Here is a 14681-nt window from a genome sequence, read left to right as displayed (position 1 = left end):
AGCCTTCCGAGACTGAAAAGAACTCTTAAATATGATTTTTGAGACAAAGTGTGGAGCTTGTTCGTGGCCAAATCTGATTCACCACAATGAAAACATCACAATCATCAGGGCTGTGTGGTTTGTCGCTGACTATTAGTAGATGTGTTTAACGCACGTGTGTGAGCATGTCAGCTCCTCCAGCCCGACAGTTCAGTCAGGATGATATTTGAGCAGTGTTTGGTGCAAGCTATGATGTTGCATTATGGCTGTTTATGTTGCAGGGCTCAAAACAGGACTTCATATTTAACAACACACTGTAACACTTACTTTAACAAAGTTGCAGTAAAGCATTCAACATGTCCTGAACTTTCCTCTGAACCTCTGAATAGCAAGAAAAGTTGCAAGGAAAAACACTGTGACTCAGTTTTCCCAAGAACTCCTCCTTAGGAGAGCTTTGGGGATAAAAAGTACTTCCCCAACAAATATCTGTGGAGAAGTCATTATTGACAAAGTCTTGCATCCAAGCAACAAGTAGCTCCTTTTACACATTGGAGACTATTAAAGAAAAAATATTTCTTGAGCTGCTTGCACGGCTCCTTCTCCTACCACTGAATACTGAACTGAACTACTGAAGCACTGCTGCTGATACAACTACTTCTGCTTCAACTTATACCAGTTACTACTAATACTACTAATGTTACTGCTTTTATTTCTACTACTACTGCTAATACTATACTATTACTGCTGCTGCTTCTACTGCCATCACTACTACTGACACTGCTTCTATTACTGCTACTTCTATTATTGATACTCATGCTACCATTGGTACTGTTACTAGTTCTTCTTTTTTAACATCTTATTTGTCATTTTATTCAACAACTTCTGTTAACAAATGGGTAACATCTTTGTAGGAGAATCTGCTATTAATTTAGAGCTGAGCCACCCTCTTTTTTTGTGACAAACAAAACAAACAAACAAAAATACTAAGTTAATAGACATTTTAAATATTGTTCTTTTTTAGTGTGTTTTTATTTTGGCATGTTTCCCCTGTAAATATTCTACAAACGCTACATTTAGTTTAGATCTAGCGTGGGTTTACTTGCTCCTATTATTTTTACAAAGGGTTTTTGGGCATCCATGTTAGTCTTTTATGAAGGTTGAGCCAAGAAACTATCTGCTCTAACTGTTCACAACTGTTCGAACATCTCGGCGTCTCGACAAACCTTTTAACTCTTGATCAGATTTAAAAAGTAGTTCCCATCCCAGTCACTGGTTGAGCGCATTCATGGTGTCACACCTTTGCCTGCAATAAAACTATATGTGGTCTATGAAGTTATTTCAGACTATCTGGAACAGAAGAGCAAAAACCCGCGTAAAAGTACAGGAGGCAAGGATTTCATTCTTTCTTTCATATTAAAATTGGTTTACTCTGTGTACTCTCCTCCACTGAAATGTTAGTGTACGTGGAGTTGCCTGTTCATATCATGTCTTTCCATATGATCCTCCTGACAACTCCATGTTGGTTTATCTGGAAATGTTAGATAAAGAGAACAGTTTTTTCTTTATTTCCACGGCTACAATTCAGACATCAATTGCAACTCCGCAGTCTCAAGGTCGGTCGCCCAAAAATGCATGAACTATTTTGCATCTACATTAAAAATCGCATGTGTTTCAGGTGATCTGCATGTCAAGTCATGGATGTCACATGCCTCGATCAACACTATGTTTCCATGCAGAATGGAAAACAGCATAAACTGCCTCCAGTTTCCTTAGCTGCAGAGATGAAAGCCCCCCACCAAAGCCAGAGACAGCACCACACCGCCACAGCCTCGCTCCCGCCCCTCTTCCCACGGCTTGCCCATTTTTGGCAGTTCCTATTTTTTCCATGTGAATAGAGGGATAGAATGACAGCTTTTTCCTGCCTCTCGCAGACTGGAGCTGGGAGGGAGAGAACTCTGTTACTCACTCCGGCTCCAACTTTGGGAGGAAGTTACCACCTCTTCCCCAGACTCTGTGTACACACACACACACATACTCCGGCAGTCACACACACTCTCTCTTCATGACTTGACCACAGCAGCAACAGAGAATCAACTCACCCAGTCAGGGCTGCATGCTTAAAATGCAGATTTTTTTCCACATACATTTTGGAGGGAACGAAGACTGCCTTGTTAGGAATTACAGATTTTAGAGGAGCATTTGCCACTCCACTCTGGTGAGTTCAACATTTCATCCTTTCAAATGTATGGACATTGAGGTGTACTTTTAAAGTGCACCACTTTATCTGAAGTCATTTCATGAACTTTAAACACCAGGGACTTTTTTTGTTTGTTCTCTGCTGCCATCAGTTTGACTCTTTAACAAACATGAGAGTCAGTGACTGTGGGTCTGTCACCATAGTAAACCTAATGCTCCGGAGCAACGTCAGGTGAGAGACAGGACTTTCCCTTGCAGCTGTCCGACACTGCAATGACCTTGCTCCAGATGAGTTCCCTCCCTACAATAACATCCTGGCACTGACACGATCAGGGAGACCAGATGATCCAAGATGACTGAAAAGTGTCTCAAACATTAGACATTCAAATTCATCTTCTGCTCTAATAACAGCAGTTGAACATCTGCTTCGTCTCCCATCCGTGGCCTGCTTCTCTTATCGGAAGGGAGGTGATGGCCGCAGGATCCGGTTCAGCTCCCAAGGGTTTCCTTGAATTTACACCCTCTGTGTCGGCCAGATTCAGATATTCTGTACCAGGACAACGCATGGTTAACAAAACCCTTGGAGGCTAACCAAGAAAAGCTGACTGCTGTTTGACCCCACCACCCAGCTTATCAGTGCTGGTGGCTTATCTATCCTCAGGACGCTTGTTAAGTCACTATTTACACCAGGTCACGGGTCACTTGTGGGGTTAAAACTCAAAAAGGTAAAAGCAAAATGAATGTGTGGTCTCACAAAAATATTCCCTGAATTGTAATGCGGGCATCATCTTTCTTGAACGTAGTGATGTTGCGTCGACTTTATCTTCAGTGGGCGACTAACCGCAGATATGAAGGTGGACCATTTTTTGGCCCATGTGTTGGACCACATCTTGGCCTCGTCGTATTATTCTTTAGCATATACAGTACAAGGGATGATAGTGTGTCAAATTCAATTGTTCAATTTGGCTTTTAGGAAGATTCTTACTGTTGCAGTGCACTGTGGGACTTTTTTGTTGTGGTGCGGATGCTTTCATCTGGCCAATTAAAAGAGACATTGCCATGTCATGAGCCGGTGGCCTTGTATCTAGTTGACCTGCTGACCTTGAGTTTGAAAGCTCTTCTGCCGCTGAGGTTCAAGAAAGAGAACTGACTGTTGAGTTAAAAAGTGTGTTCTTTCTTGTCGCCAAGGAGGTCATGCGATCGCTGTTGTCTGTCTGTGAGCAAGGTTTGGTTTAGCACTTTCAGGATACGTGATAATCGGAAGAGGAAGAGATGAATGTATTTTGGTGGTGTTCCAGCCACTGCCATCTGGATCCAGGAAGTTTTTGAAGGATTCATCAGTCACATGTATGGCTTTTACCGCTGCAGAGCTCAAGCACCAAACTCTGCTCTGAACTAGCCAAAAGCTTCACTAAGCATCCAATGAAATCTTTACATTCAACAACCCCCATGTGACAACGGTCCTAAAATGTCTATTGTTCACCTCTGCATCCCAGCCTCAGTTCCTTGTAAGAGATTTTTCTTCCCCTGTGAGAGAACAAAAACTTAATCTGTGACCGCTGCAGAAGTTGTTTTACTCATTTCATTGTGTGCTGTGTTGAGTCTTGGTAGCGGTACAGTATGCGCTCTCTGAGTGCTTTACTGGTTTTGTTGATTTCCATTCTTAAAGTACTATCCTCAAAGACAATGGAGATACTGGAGATAAACTCATCCCTCCCCTCTTCACTATACACCAGTGCAGTGAAATGTCATGCATAACATTGTCGTCTGGCACCCAAACCACCTCCTGATCATTTGTTTTCCCTGAACTTGTTAGCGATACTGACAAGCGGTTGAGGTGCGTTTATTAAAAATGGGCACACGCGAGAGGTTTTGCCACTCAAGCTATAATCTCCTTAAATGATATTCCTGTGTTGTTGAGACACTGCAGCTTAAATGATAGTGTTTGGACAGGTTTTAGCCGACCACTGAGAGGCCTCACCGGACGTCTGCGGAGGCTCAATATTTGACAGTGAGAATACTGGTTTCAGCTTACAGTAATAAGCACTCAAACACTAAAACTGACAGCCAGTTTGTGCGTCTTTTGTAAAAAATACAATGTTCAAGGGGAAAAAAAAATCAGTCTAATGTACGTTTTGGTTCTGTTGCCAGCATACAGTGCGCCGGGGATTAAAGTGACTCATTTCCTTTTATAGAATTCTCATCTCCATAAAACATTTTTTTCGATGTGAACAATGGACAGTAGCAGATGTGTTTCTGCAATGCTTTTTGAATGTCTGCACAAATTCATCCAGCAGCAGCACAGGCCGGTCGTACAAAGCCAGAAACACGTGTTGTGTGTCACCGAATAATGCATGGCGTCCGTGTAATTGATTCAGTGTGTGGTGCTGGCGAGCAGCTGGATCGTGTCCAAAAATCGATGAAAAAAAAAGCGGGTGAGATCACGGTTTTATTTTTGGAGCGAGGAATTCGCTAAGGTCGTAACGACAGCGAAACTCAAAAAAACAAGTGTTGGGAGGCTGTTCATGAACACAAACAGAGACGGCATTGTTTTTCTTTGAAGAGCAGCTTGTTTTACATTAATAGCGCCAGTGTGATGCTGAAGAGACATCCCATCTTGATTTACATGGCAAACGCGTTCTAACTGTGAATCACATCAGAAGCACATCTGGGAGCCATTAACCACTTGCCCTAACCCCGGGCTCAGTCCCGCATCTCCATTACACTCCCATTACACACCATAGCTCTTCCCAGGACAAGCAGCGCACGGTGGTAACGTGTCATGACACAAGCAATACTCAATGATTGATTCAAAGTCTTCGCTGACTCTGAATGAAGCCAGTGTCATGTTGAAATACCAGATCCTGTTTAATATATCGATTTGCTTTTAATGCTCAAGTGTCAGAAGAGCTGAGAGCGCCCGCCTGGCGTAAAGTTGACTCCAGGACACGGACTGGCCTTTTATTGCAAACCTGTTATTGATTGAATGAAGAGAAGAACGTGCTCAAAGCAGACATGAATGAAAAACACAATAGAGCCTTTCACGGTAATGCAAAACAGTTGGGACGCCTCGATATAACCAAAAGACTTTAATGTCTTGAGGAGAAAGCCAATGACCCAACTTGGTGGTGTCATAACTGCTAAGCTAAGGTGACCCAAGAGCAGATGACTTTGAACTCAGAGGACTCGGACAAGCGAGGTTAACAGTTAATCACAAGATTTATTACAATAAACACAAAATAATACAGACAGAAATCTAAACTGAAGGCGACGACACCAGAAGCGGAGCGCGGAGAACAAACACGAACGGAGGGGATAAACCTGAAACAGAAAGCAGGTGTAAGAAATACAAGCCTGAAAACGGGGACTACTAAGAAACATTCGGATATAACTCTCACGAGGCTAATACAAAACTAAAGACGCTCGGTAGAGGTGAAAACAAACACTGTAACCGAGGAAATAACTAGCACACAGGCTGAACTAAAGTAGCGAGTAACACAAACACTCGAGGAAGCTAACACGGAGCTAATGACAGGGAGCAAGCGATAGGAGTGAGAAGAGAGACAAAGGTGACAGAACGAGGAGATGAACACAGAGCAAAACAGTGAGATAAACAGGGTCACAAGCGACCGGCGCAATCGAGCGAGAACGTACCATGAGAACAAAAGACGATCATCTGGCAGCACATGCTGGTTCTCCAGGGTATAAGTATCTGCGGAGGCAATCACTGGAATGAGCACCAGCTGTGCTGCCATGAAGCTGGAGGGAGTGAGAGCAAACAGGAAAACAAGGAACCGGAACACAGGAAGTGACAAAGTAAAAGCAGGAATCATGACAGGTCTCCTATAAAGGGGTACGGGGGACGTACCAAAATCCTTTGAGTCAAATTGTACCGGCTACTTTTATTGAGTATCATGGGAAGAAAGCTGTTCATCTGGACTCCGCTGTAGGTAGTGATGGGTAGATGAGGTTTCATGAAACAGTGTCTTGGTTCTCACAGGCCACCAGGTGGTGCTGCCTGCTGTAAAATGTTTGGATTTGAACAACATGAAACCTCACATCATTTCTAAACCAACAGTTTCATGATACCTTATCTACTAGTGATAGGTCGATGAGGTATCACGAAACAGTATCGCAGGGTTGATGAAACAATGTCCTATTTTTCAGAGGCCACTAGAGACCAATGATGTGAGATTTCATTGAACTGGTTGTTCAAATCCAAACATTTTACAGAAGACAGTGCCATCTGGTGGCCTCTGAAACAGTTTCGACACTGTTTCACAAAACCTCATTTACCCATCACGAGACTTCACTAACCAGCTTGGTCGAAAATAAAATCGATTGAATAGATTGGCTTAAATCCAGTGAGACTATGTGCTTGAGTTTTGCATCTGCACATGGAATTCATAGACACATACACAGTTGGTTATTTGGTGTGTAAATACGTTTAAATAACAGTCCATATTCCAGAGCATGAGTCCGTCAAGACTCCCCTCCTCAGGATTTCCCTTGTGTGTTTTTTTCAGGAGTAATTGCGCATTCATCATGTTTCAGTTTTGCAAATTTCCCAGGAGAAGAAATGGCAACCTCAAGGAGCTGACCTTTACGCACAGCTCTTGTTGATCCAGGCCAGGGGAGGATAAATCAAACCATAAGATAATTTTCAAATGTTCCTCTGACCCCGCTGTGTTTGGGTTCAACTTCACCTTCTGCTCCGTGTCTGGACCTTGATGGCAACCACATGCCTCCCCCGGCTTCCAAATGCAACAACCCGTCTCTCTGTCAGATTCCCTGAGACGCTGACGGACAGAACACGGCGTGAAGCCTCCAAGCGCCTTCAATTCGAACAGAACTAATTACAAAACAATATCTTCACAAACATCAAAAGGCCAATAAAAGATATTGGACTTTGGCCACCAATTTCTGGTTCACTTTTTTAATTCCATCCATCCGTAACTTCTGACACAGCAAGGGTTGCAGGTGCGTAGAATCAAATCCAGTTACATCGGACAAAAGCTATTGGTCCATCACAAGGCGCAGAACATTCCTCTAGTCCTGTGATGCAGAGGTCAGAAGTTCAGTTGAGAAACATATACAGCAATTCTTATGTCTCAAAATCAATGAACTATTTGTCCAACACAAACACAGAAGAAGACTCTAATATTTACCTGAACTGTGTTTGTTGTTTAGAGTACTGTTTCCTCTGCTTGTAGTTCTTTGCTTCTGGTGTTGCGCTACTCTATAGCTGGCCGTAAAGCACAAATCTTTTGTAGCCAGGGGATTCCGGCGCAGCAAAGTCAAACATTTACACAGACATTCCTGTTAAACTATGGCAACAACCTACCGTAATAGAAACTGAAGATAGGCAACAGTCATTCTTATTATATGAATGTGAAGGAGTGTTGTGTCAAGGGTTCAATGACCGGCTTCATACTCATAGTTCATAGAGTTAGCTAACGCTCAAGTAAATGCAGTTCTGATGTTCCTATTGAATTGGGAGATGATATAGAGCTTACTTATGACAGAAGGACTTCTTTTCTCCAAGAATCTGGATTGTTCTGAGTCTGTCATTGTCCTACTCTCATGGGACCGGAGCTGAGAAAATATTCCATTCCTTTCTTCCACTTGCTTTACTCAGACAACAGGGACCCCAATAGACCATACAACTCACTGCAGTCACGCACTCCCATGCCGTAATGTATTGACGTTGGTAAAGTGGACTTTCACGTCCGATTCTGATGCCGAAGGCCGCCTTCAGCGCTCCAAACCCCCTCAGCTGGGAATCTGGAACATTACATGAGGAAGGTGTTAGGTCCTTTGAAAGACCGAGGAGCCAACCAGCAATGCAGAAGGTTGACTTCAGCGACAGCATAGGACTCAAAAGTCCACTTTTCCCAATATTTTACGGCATGGCCATGAGAATGGGTCTAATATGTCAACGGTTGTAAGCCGTGTCATTCAACAAGGTGGTAGTTTAGTGCCAACAGATCCCCTTATTTAGCAACAGGGGTCGTCCCATGTCCAGCAACAAAGCTTCTATTGAGCTGAGATGGGACACGTTTTGTCAGGTTAAGGCAGTTGAGTTGGCCAGCAGGCAGCCCTGCCAACCAGGTGTCTCACATTTATTGTTGGCAACTCTAAGTGGTTGAGGACTAGAGGAACTCAAGAAACCCTAGTTGCCAATGCAAATATTTTTGGAACACAAAATGTGAATGGTGACTCAAAGGGCACTTTTAATTCCAGCTGACTTGTTGTGAATTAAAACCAGACGTCAGTTGTCTGTTCAAGCTTTGAGTTATGCTGTATTGTGCAAATAATACGACCAGTTATGGTAACTGAATTGAAATGAAAGTGAATTCTATTTGCCCCTGTGGTTCTGGTGTGTGTCAGTGTAATGAGTCAAAAACCGCGACCTTTGCTCTGTTGTGAAATGTGAGCTTTTAAACCTTTGTATATAAATCAAACCAGGCTTCACTCCCTATTCTGACTTACACTGGATGAGAACATAGTGGTTGGATGGTTTATGAAACTACTGTTGAAGTGTTCAATGGGAAAATAGCGCCCACTATGTAACCAAATGTACTCAGATATGAATATTTCTATTCCAATATTGTGTCTCTCGTGGAAAACTTTGACCGGGACATCGCTCTCGAAGTGTCCCACCGAATGTTGTGGGAAGGAAGGCCCATTGTGTTTTTTATCTCTAAATGAATAACAGCTAATGAAAACAAAACATGATAGTGAGGCACTTTCCTGAGGCTTTAATCCAAACAGAAACAGAAATAACGTCTTCATCCTCACCAGCTTCCTGCTTGGTTTATTTGTCAGCCTCAGATCCGGATGACAGCAGTAGAACAAACCAATGACTGGAAGGCGGTGAAGAGCTGTGTGAAAAAAGTTTTGATATCAGCTACCAAAACATGCCAAGATTTAAGCCACAAGGTCATTGTAAACTTCTCTTCAACTTGAGCTGTGATTTGAGTCAACAGGAAAAGGATGAGAGTGTTTCATGTCAGGAAACCAACGATATGATGAAGAAACATTTGCGATAAATGAGGGCACAAAAACACGTGTTGCAACTGGTTGTATGTGTTTATTGCACTTGCGGAGAGACAGACGTGTGTCACACAATGGTGAGAAAGTTCTCTAGAACAGTTGTCATTCTCTCCATTCCACAGATATCACAGTTTACAGTGTGACACGTGTCAGTCAGTTCGTGTCGTACGACATTGAATATTCACTTTGGTGCCTTTACAAATAGCGATGACTAACATTTTCGATGAAAATTTGACAGTCTCCGTCAGTATTTCTTTTACACTCGCGAGCACCTCATTGATCCGTGTGATCCTCAGATGTGAGGTGATCATAAAAGCGCTTTCAATTTAAACTGAAGCTACTGGGCTTCTAAAAGAAATGAAGATCTAGCCTGTGAGGTTCATGCTTATTTATTGTGACAACATGACAAAAACCAAGCCATGCTAGTTGAAAACACGTCTGGCCGGAGGTACAGGTCATGTGACTCCGCAGGGGGCTGTTAATAATTTCCTTCTGGAGGTAAAACAAAACACAACAACAGGCTAAGCACAGTTACTGTTCAGAAAGGCTCCATGCAGTCCGCCAGTTGTCTTTTACAGCCATGAACGGATCCCAACTCCTGGGCCCAGTCCTTCTACTGTAGGTGCCATTAACTTTGACCTTGGCTGCAGCCCTCGCGTGCCTCACTTACTATATCGCTCTGAGGTTAGAACCAAAACATTGTACTTAAGTGGTTGAGCTCGGCTAATGATGAGCAGCTTCCTCAAGTGCAGAGGATTACGCTTGGTGGGGGGGCGAGGAGATGAACCTCATAATTGAAACCGAGGGAAGTCGGCTCGACAGGAAGACAGCGTGTTGGTCCATCCCTGCCGTGCGGAGCAGAAACAAAAGGCCCATCGTCTGGCTCCCGTGGGGACTGCGGGGGTGGCCTGGAAAGTATGTTGCCATAGAGACCACTGTCATGGAGTGGCCGTAAGCTCTGCCTCAGTCGGCGGCTGTGTCGTGTACACTGGCTCTGCCTGGAGTCAGCAAGTTCAAATCTGTCCCGGCTCGGCTAAAGCAACTGGGAGTGGAGCTGTTTTGCTGCTCAACCTGGTGCAACATCCTCAAAAGAATCTTACATATTTTCCATACATGGATTATGTGTGACCAAAGAGAATCAACTTTAAACAAATAAACAAATAAAAATGTTTTCTTTACCTCAGGGTGGCCGAGAGAAGTGAGCAGGAGGAGCAAAGATCAGCGCTCTGATCAAACATCAGGAGAGACACCACTCATTCACCAACGTTCTCTTTGTCTCACTATGAGCTCGGACTGAAGTCTCTTTCTTATCTGAGGTAAGAGTTTCTAGTTAAGGACTTTTGCTTTACGAGACATTGTTTTCATTAGCGCTCTGCCCAACTCGTGCTTCAGGCTTCGTGACTTTTTTTTGTTTTTCCCAAGGTTCAAAATCCAACACTGAAGTTATCAGTCGCTCCAATGTAGAAGCAAATGCAAACATAAACATGTGGTTTGTGCAATTTGCAAAGGTCCATACGACCCCTTCGCTCTGACATGTGTTTCGGCTTAGCGCTCGCAGGTCGGAGCTGGACGGCGTCTGAGTTTGTCGCTGTTTCTCTAGTAGAGAGTTTTAGTTTCCACGCTGAGCCACAACAGAAAGCACATGTTGACTCGTAATCATGAGGACCTTTCTTTCCCTCTCCACTTGTTTGTGTTGGGCGTTAAGGGGTTACAGTATGATGTCATTGAGGAGGAAAACACTGTTGACAAAACAGTGAAGCAAACACACATGAAAAGAAAAGCAGAATGATGAAGGTATACAATGAAATATTTCATGTCATGGGAGTGGAATGTTACTATATGATGGCAATAACCTTGTATATCCCCAAGACTCTGCCTGATGGAAAAGGAACGATTCTAAGTGTGACACCAGTATAAGAAAGTCACTGCATGTTTTGACTCTTTTTTCCGCTACAAAAATAACTTCCCTCCATTTTTTAAGCCGCATTAAAAAAAGTAGATCAACTGGGCTCTAGGTCTTAAAATAGTGGCAAGTTAATCTACAAGTAACATTCCACTTACGACCGGGATCGGTTCCAACCAACCGGTTGGACGTGTTGGACGTAACCCAGACACGAGGGTTATAGGTACTACTGTACCTGGCTCATCATACACATTTTTTTATTGAACACTATTATATACCAAGCTGTTTACAGCCATAACTGTCGTACGTGATGCCGGGCTGCTACGTGCTGCGATGCCTGACTGATGTTACTTGTAGTCAAAAGCTAGATGAGTCAGCGAATGTCAGCTGAGTCATTTTCCCTCTTTGCGTCACGATAAAATCTGGGCTCTGATTGGCTACCATGCTGCGATATATGATTTTTCACCATCATTTGATCATACAGATGTTGCCTGTGTAGCTAGAATCGCACTGAAGATCCGACTCTGTCACCCCAAACGTGTCGCATCCCTCACCCCCATACTGCACGACTGCACGTTTACTTTTGATCCTCCCAGTACATGGTAAACTATGGGGTTAGAACAACAGCTTACATTGGCATTGAAAAAAGAAAATATTGGCTGTAAAAAATAATATAGGAATTTAAAAACAGAATATTGGCTGAAACATTTTTGTATTGAGGTAGAAAACTTTATGGAACAGGTTTTGACAGCTATTATTTGGGGGGGAAAGTTTTTACATTTTTAAAGTGAAACAATACAGTATATAAAGATGAAAGTTAATGGCTATGTTCGTGACTAAATGTGGTCACGTTTCATTAGGGCTCTACATCCTCACTTCAATCCGATACAATATTACGACCCATTATGAAAGTTTACATACTGAATTCTTATGTAACAGGATATCTAAAAGGGGAGACGCAAGTAGTCAGATAAATTTCAATGCTCTTTCTTTGTGATTCATTGTCTGTTCTCTTCTTCATCTCACACAAAGAAATGACTCACTGCATTTAAGTTACGACATTAAGAATGGTCTTCCACACTGATGCTGGCTTTGCTGTCCCTGCACACAGCAGGTATAACATTTTCTGTAAAGTGCCTGCGAGATGGTAACGTGTCCCGCAGCTCCCATGTCTTTACCGGTGGCAAAACCCGAGGTTTTCCCACGACTAATGCCAGGTGCCCCACGTTATATCGTACAATGTCATGTCACAACCAAAACATCCGTGACGAAGAATGGATGGATGGAAAATGTAAGTAAAAAATAAAAATAAAAAAAAAAAGCGAAAAAAAACTTTGAACTATGTGGTTAGTTTCAAATCTGGATTTAGAAACCTGATTTAATTATTGGTATCCAAATAAAGATTAGGTTGGAATGCAGCGTGAAATAAACCCATTTATATCCACGGCAGAATACGAAAGCCAAAACATGACTTGTCTAAACAAGACTCGGAGCTCAAATGTCAAGGTCGGAATATACAAACATGATACATCAACCACCCACCCTGTATTTATTCCCCACGAGCCTCACAAATTGATGTAGGAGTCCCACTCGGCAGGAACGTGTCCTTTGTGGCTCCTTGGAAATTTGACCTTTAACTTCTGCTACGGTCTGCCAGGGTTCAGAGAGCGAAGGCAGTGGCCGTTCGCCATGTGCCAAATACATTATGATGATCCCACACGAAGCCGGCGCTTAAACACAGAGGCGCTTTTGTTTGACACCCGGAGGCGTCATCCCGCCCACCAACCAGCAGATGAAGAACTGCTGCGGTCGTTGGACTTGACACCTATAACTTCTTCTAATAGCGCTGGGGAAGATTTATTGACTGTTGTACTTGTGAGTCATGTTTGATATGTGGCTCCCCGTTTGTTGCAGGAGAAGAAAAGATCAGGTCAGGATGGATGTAAAGAAGAAGGAAATGGACCTTTTGAGCAACACCATTGCGGCATATGCCCACATTAAAGGTAAGAAACGGAGCTTTGAGAGTGGGGGAGGAAACGATATGTGATGTTAAGTGCTTTCACTTCATTGTCATGCAGCAAACCCAGAGAGTTTCGGACTCTACTTTGTGCTCGGGGTGTGTTTCGGTCTGGTACTGACGCTCTGCCTGCTGGTCATCCGCATCTCCTGCAAGCCACGGACCAAAGTAGTCACATCCACGCCGGAGAAAAAACAGCTGAAGGACGTCAGCGAGGAAGAGGAGGAGGATGACAGCGACGATGATGAGGACGAGGATGGGATCGATGTGGAGACGTCAGTCCCGCTGCCCGTCACTGAAATCCCAGTTGGAAACCACTCCAACCATTCAGACGGGACTCTGAGTGTGAATGTCTTTACTTCGGCGGAGGAGCTACAACGAGCGCAGCGGCTGGAGGAGAGAGAGCGGATTATACGTGAGATCTGGAGGAACGGACAGCCGGATATCCTGGGAACAGGGACAGGGACCCTGGGAAGAGTGCACTACTACTAACACACCAGCAGAGGAGCCGCTGGGACTGACTACGAAGCAGAAAGAAAGACTTGAACGCCTGTCGCTACGACACAGGCAAAGACACTTGGCTCTAACGGAGCTTTAAATGTGATATTGCACTTTGTATGTTGCATTTTTATCCTCAAAAAATAAACAAGAGATGGATCTATATCACAGCTTTCTGTTGCCAGTCAGATTTCTTTCCGATACAGCAGTCGGCTAACCAGTGTTAGTGATGGTTTCATGAGGCTTCATGAAACAGTGTCTGCCTTTTCTGAGGCCACTAGATGGCGCTGCTTGCTTTAAAATCTATAGCTTTGACCAGCCGTTTCAATGAAAATTGAGAGCACCACCTACTGAACTCCGAAAGTGAGGATACTGTATCATGAAGTGTCATTACTACTTAGCTGTGCTATGTAAGATGAGACACGTGTGCAATCGTTATTGTTTTCTTTTTGGAAATGTTGATCATTTATCAAAAGCTCTCTTTCCTTACTTTATAAAACGCTGTCAGTGCTTCAGCAGATACACAGGATTATTGTTCCCTACTTTTCTTACACCTTGATAGTACCTTGCTTTTCAGACTTGGTCCTGTACAGTATTATTTGAATAATTTTGTCAGCAATATTCGAGAGTGGAACAAATATTTCATCATAATATTTATAGAAATAACATTGTACTCTCATTTGAAACATCTGTTTTTTTTAACTAAGGGTCAATATGAGGAAGACAAAATTCAGGTGGTGCATAATTGTCTCTATTTCTTTGGGGCCATCCCACAGAGGGGAAATGACATGATTAAAGTCTCAGTCTGAAGTAATTGTCTCCTTCATTCTGGAACCAGAACTTTTTTTTTGTCAAAATAACCTCAGGGAAAGAGTTTATTAAAAAGATAAACAAAATGAGATGAAGACGCGATATTCTGTGGTCATTAAGAAGATCAGGTTTAATGGAAAATGGTTCATGTTTCTCACCAAGATGATGAGATAGAGGCTTCTTTTTATGTTCAAAGCACAGGGCAGTTGTTGTGGAAACGCT

General features: G+C 43.1%; 1 protein-coding gene across 2 annotated transcripts; it reads left to right on the top strand.

Moving 5' to 3' along the window:
• The first annotated feature begins 1935 nt into the window (after positions 1 to 1935).
• Positions 1936 to 14395, top strand: eva1ba (eva-1 homolog Ba (C. elegans)). 2 transcript variants are annotated; one of them, XM_053882130.1, is made up of 4 exons: positions 1936 to 2194; positions 10416 to 10547; positions 13049 to 13137; positions 13213 to 14395. In XM_053882130.1, the coding sequence occupies exons 3-4, from the start codon at positions 13071 to 13073 to the stop codon at positions 13641 to 13643; spliced, it is 498 nt and encodes a 165-aa protein (XP_053738105.1). In that variant the 5' UTR covers positions 1936 to 2194; positions 10416 to 10547; positions 13049 to 13070; the 3' UTR covers positions 13644 to 14395. The 2 variants fall into 2 exon arrangements, with proteins under 2 accessions (XP_053738105.1, XP_053738106.1); XM_053882131.1 differs by lacking the exon at positions 1936 to 2194 and adding an exon at positions 9746 to 9849.
• The last annotated feature ends 286 nt before the right edge of the window (positions 14396 to 14681 follow it).

Source organism: Synchiropus splendidus, chromosome 12 (assembly GCF_027744825.2).
Source record: "Synchiropus splendidus isolate RoL2022-P1 chromosome 12, RoL_Sspl_1.0, whole genome shotgun sequence".
Lineage (NCBI taxonomy): Eukaryota > Metazoa > Chordata > Actinopteri > Syngnathiformes > Callionymidae > Synchiropus > Synchiropus splendidus.
The sequence above is the reverse complement of the archived record's forward strand: the minus strand, read 5'-3'. Positions and strand labels throughout refer to the sequence as shown.

Bases quoted from the DNA above. Each gene is read 5' to 3' on its own strand.
- eva1ba (XM_053882130.1), top strand. From the start codon at position 13,071: ATGGATGTAAAGAAGAAGGAAATGGACCTTTTGAGCAACACCATTGCG. The intron at 13,138-13,212 runs GTAAGAAACGGA...ATTGTCATGCAG, and splicing joins GGCATATGCCCACATTAAAG to CAAACCCAGAGAGTTTCGGA.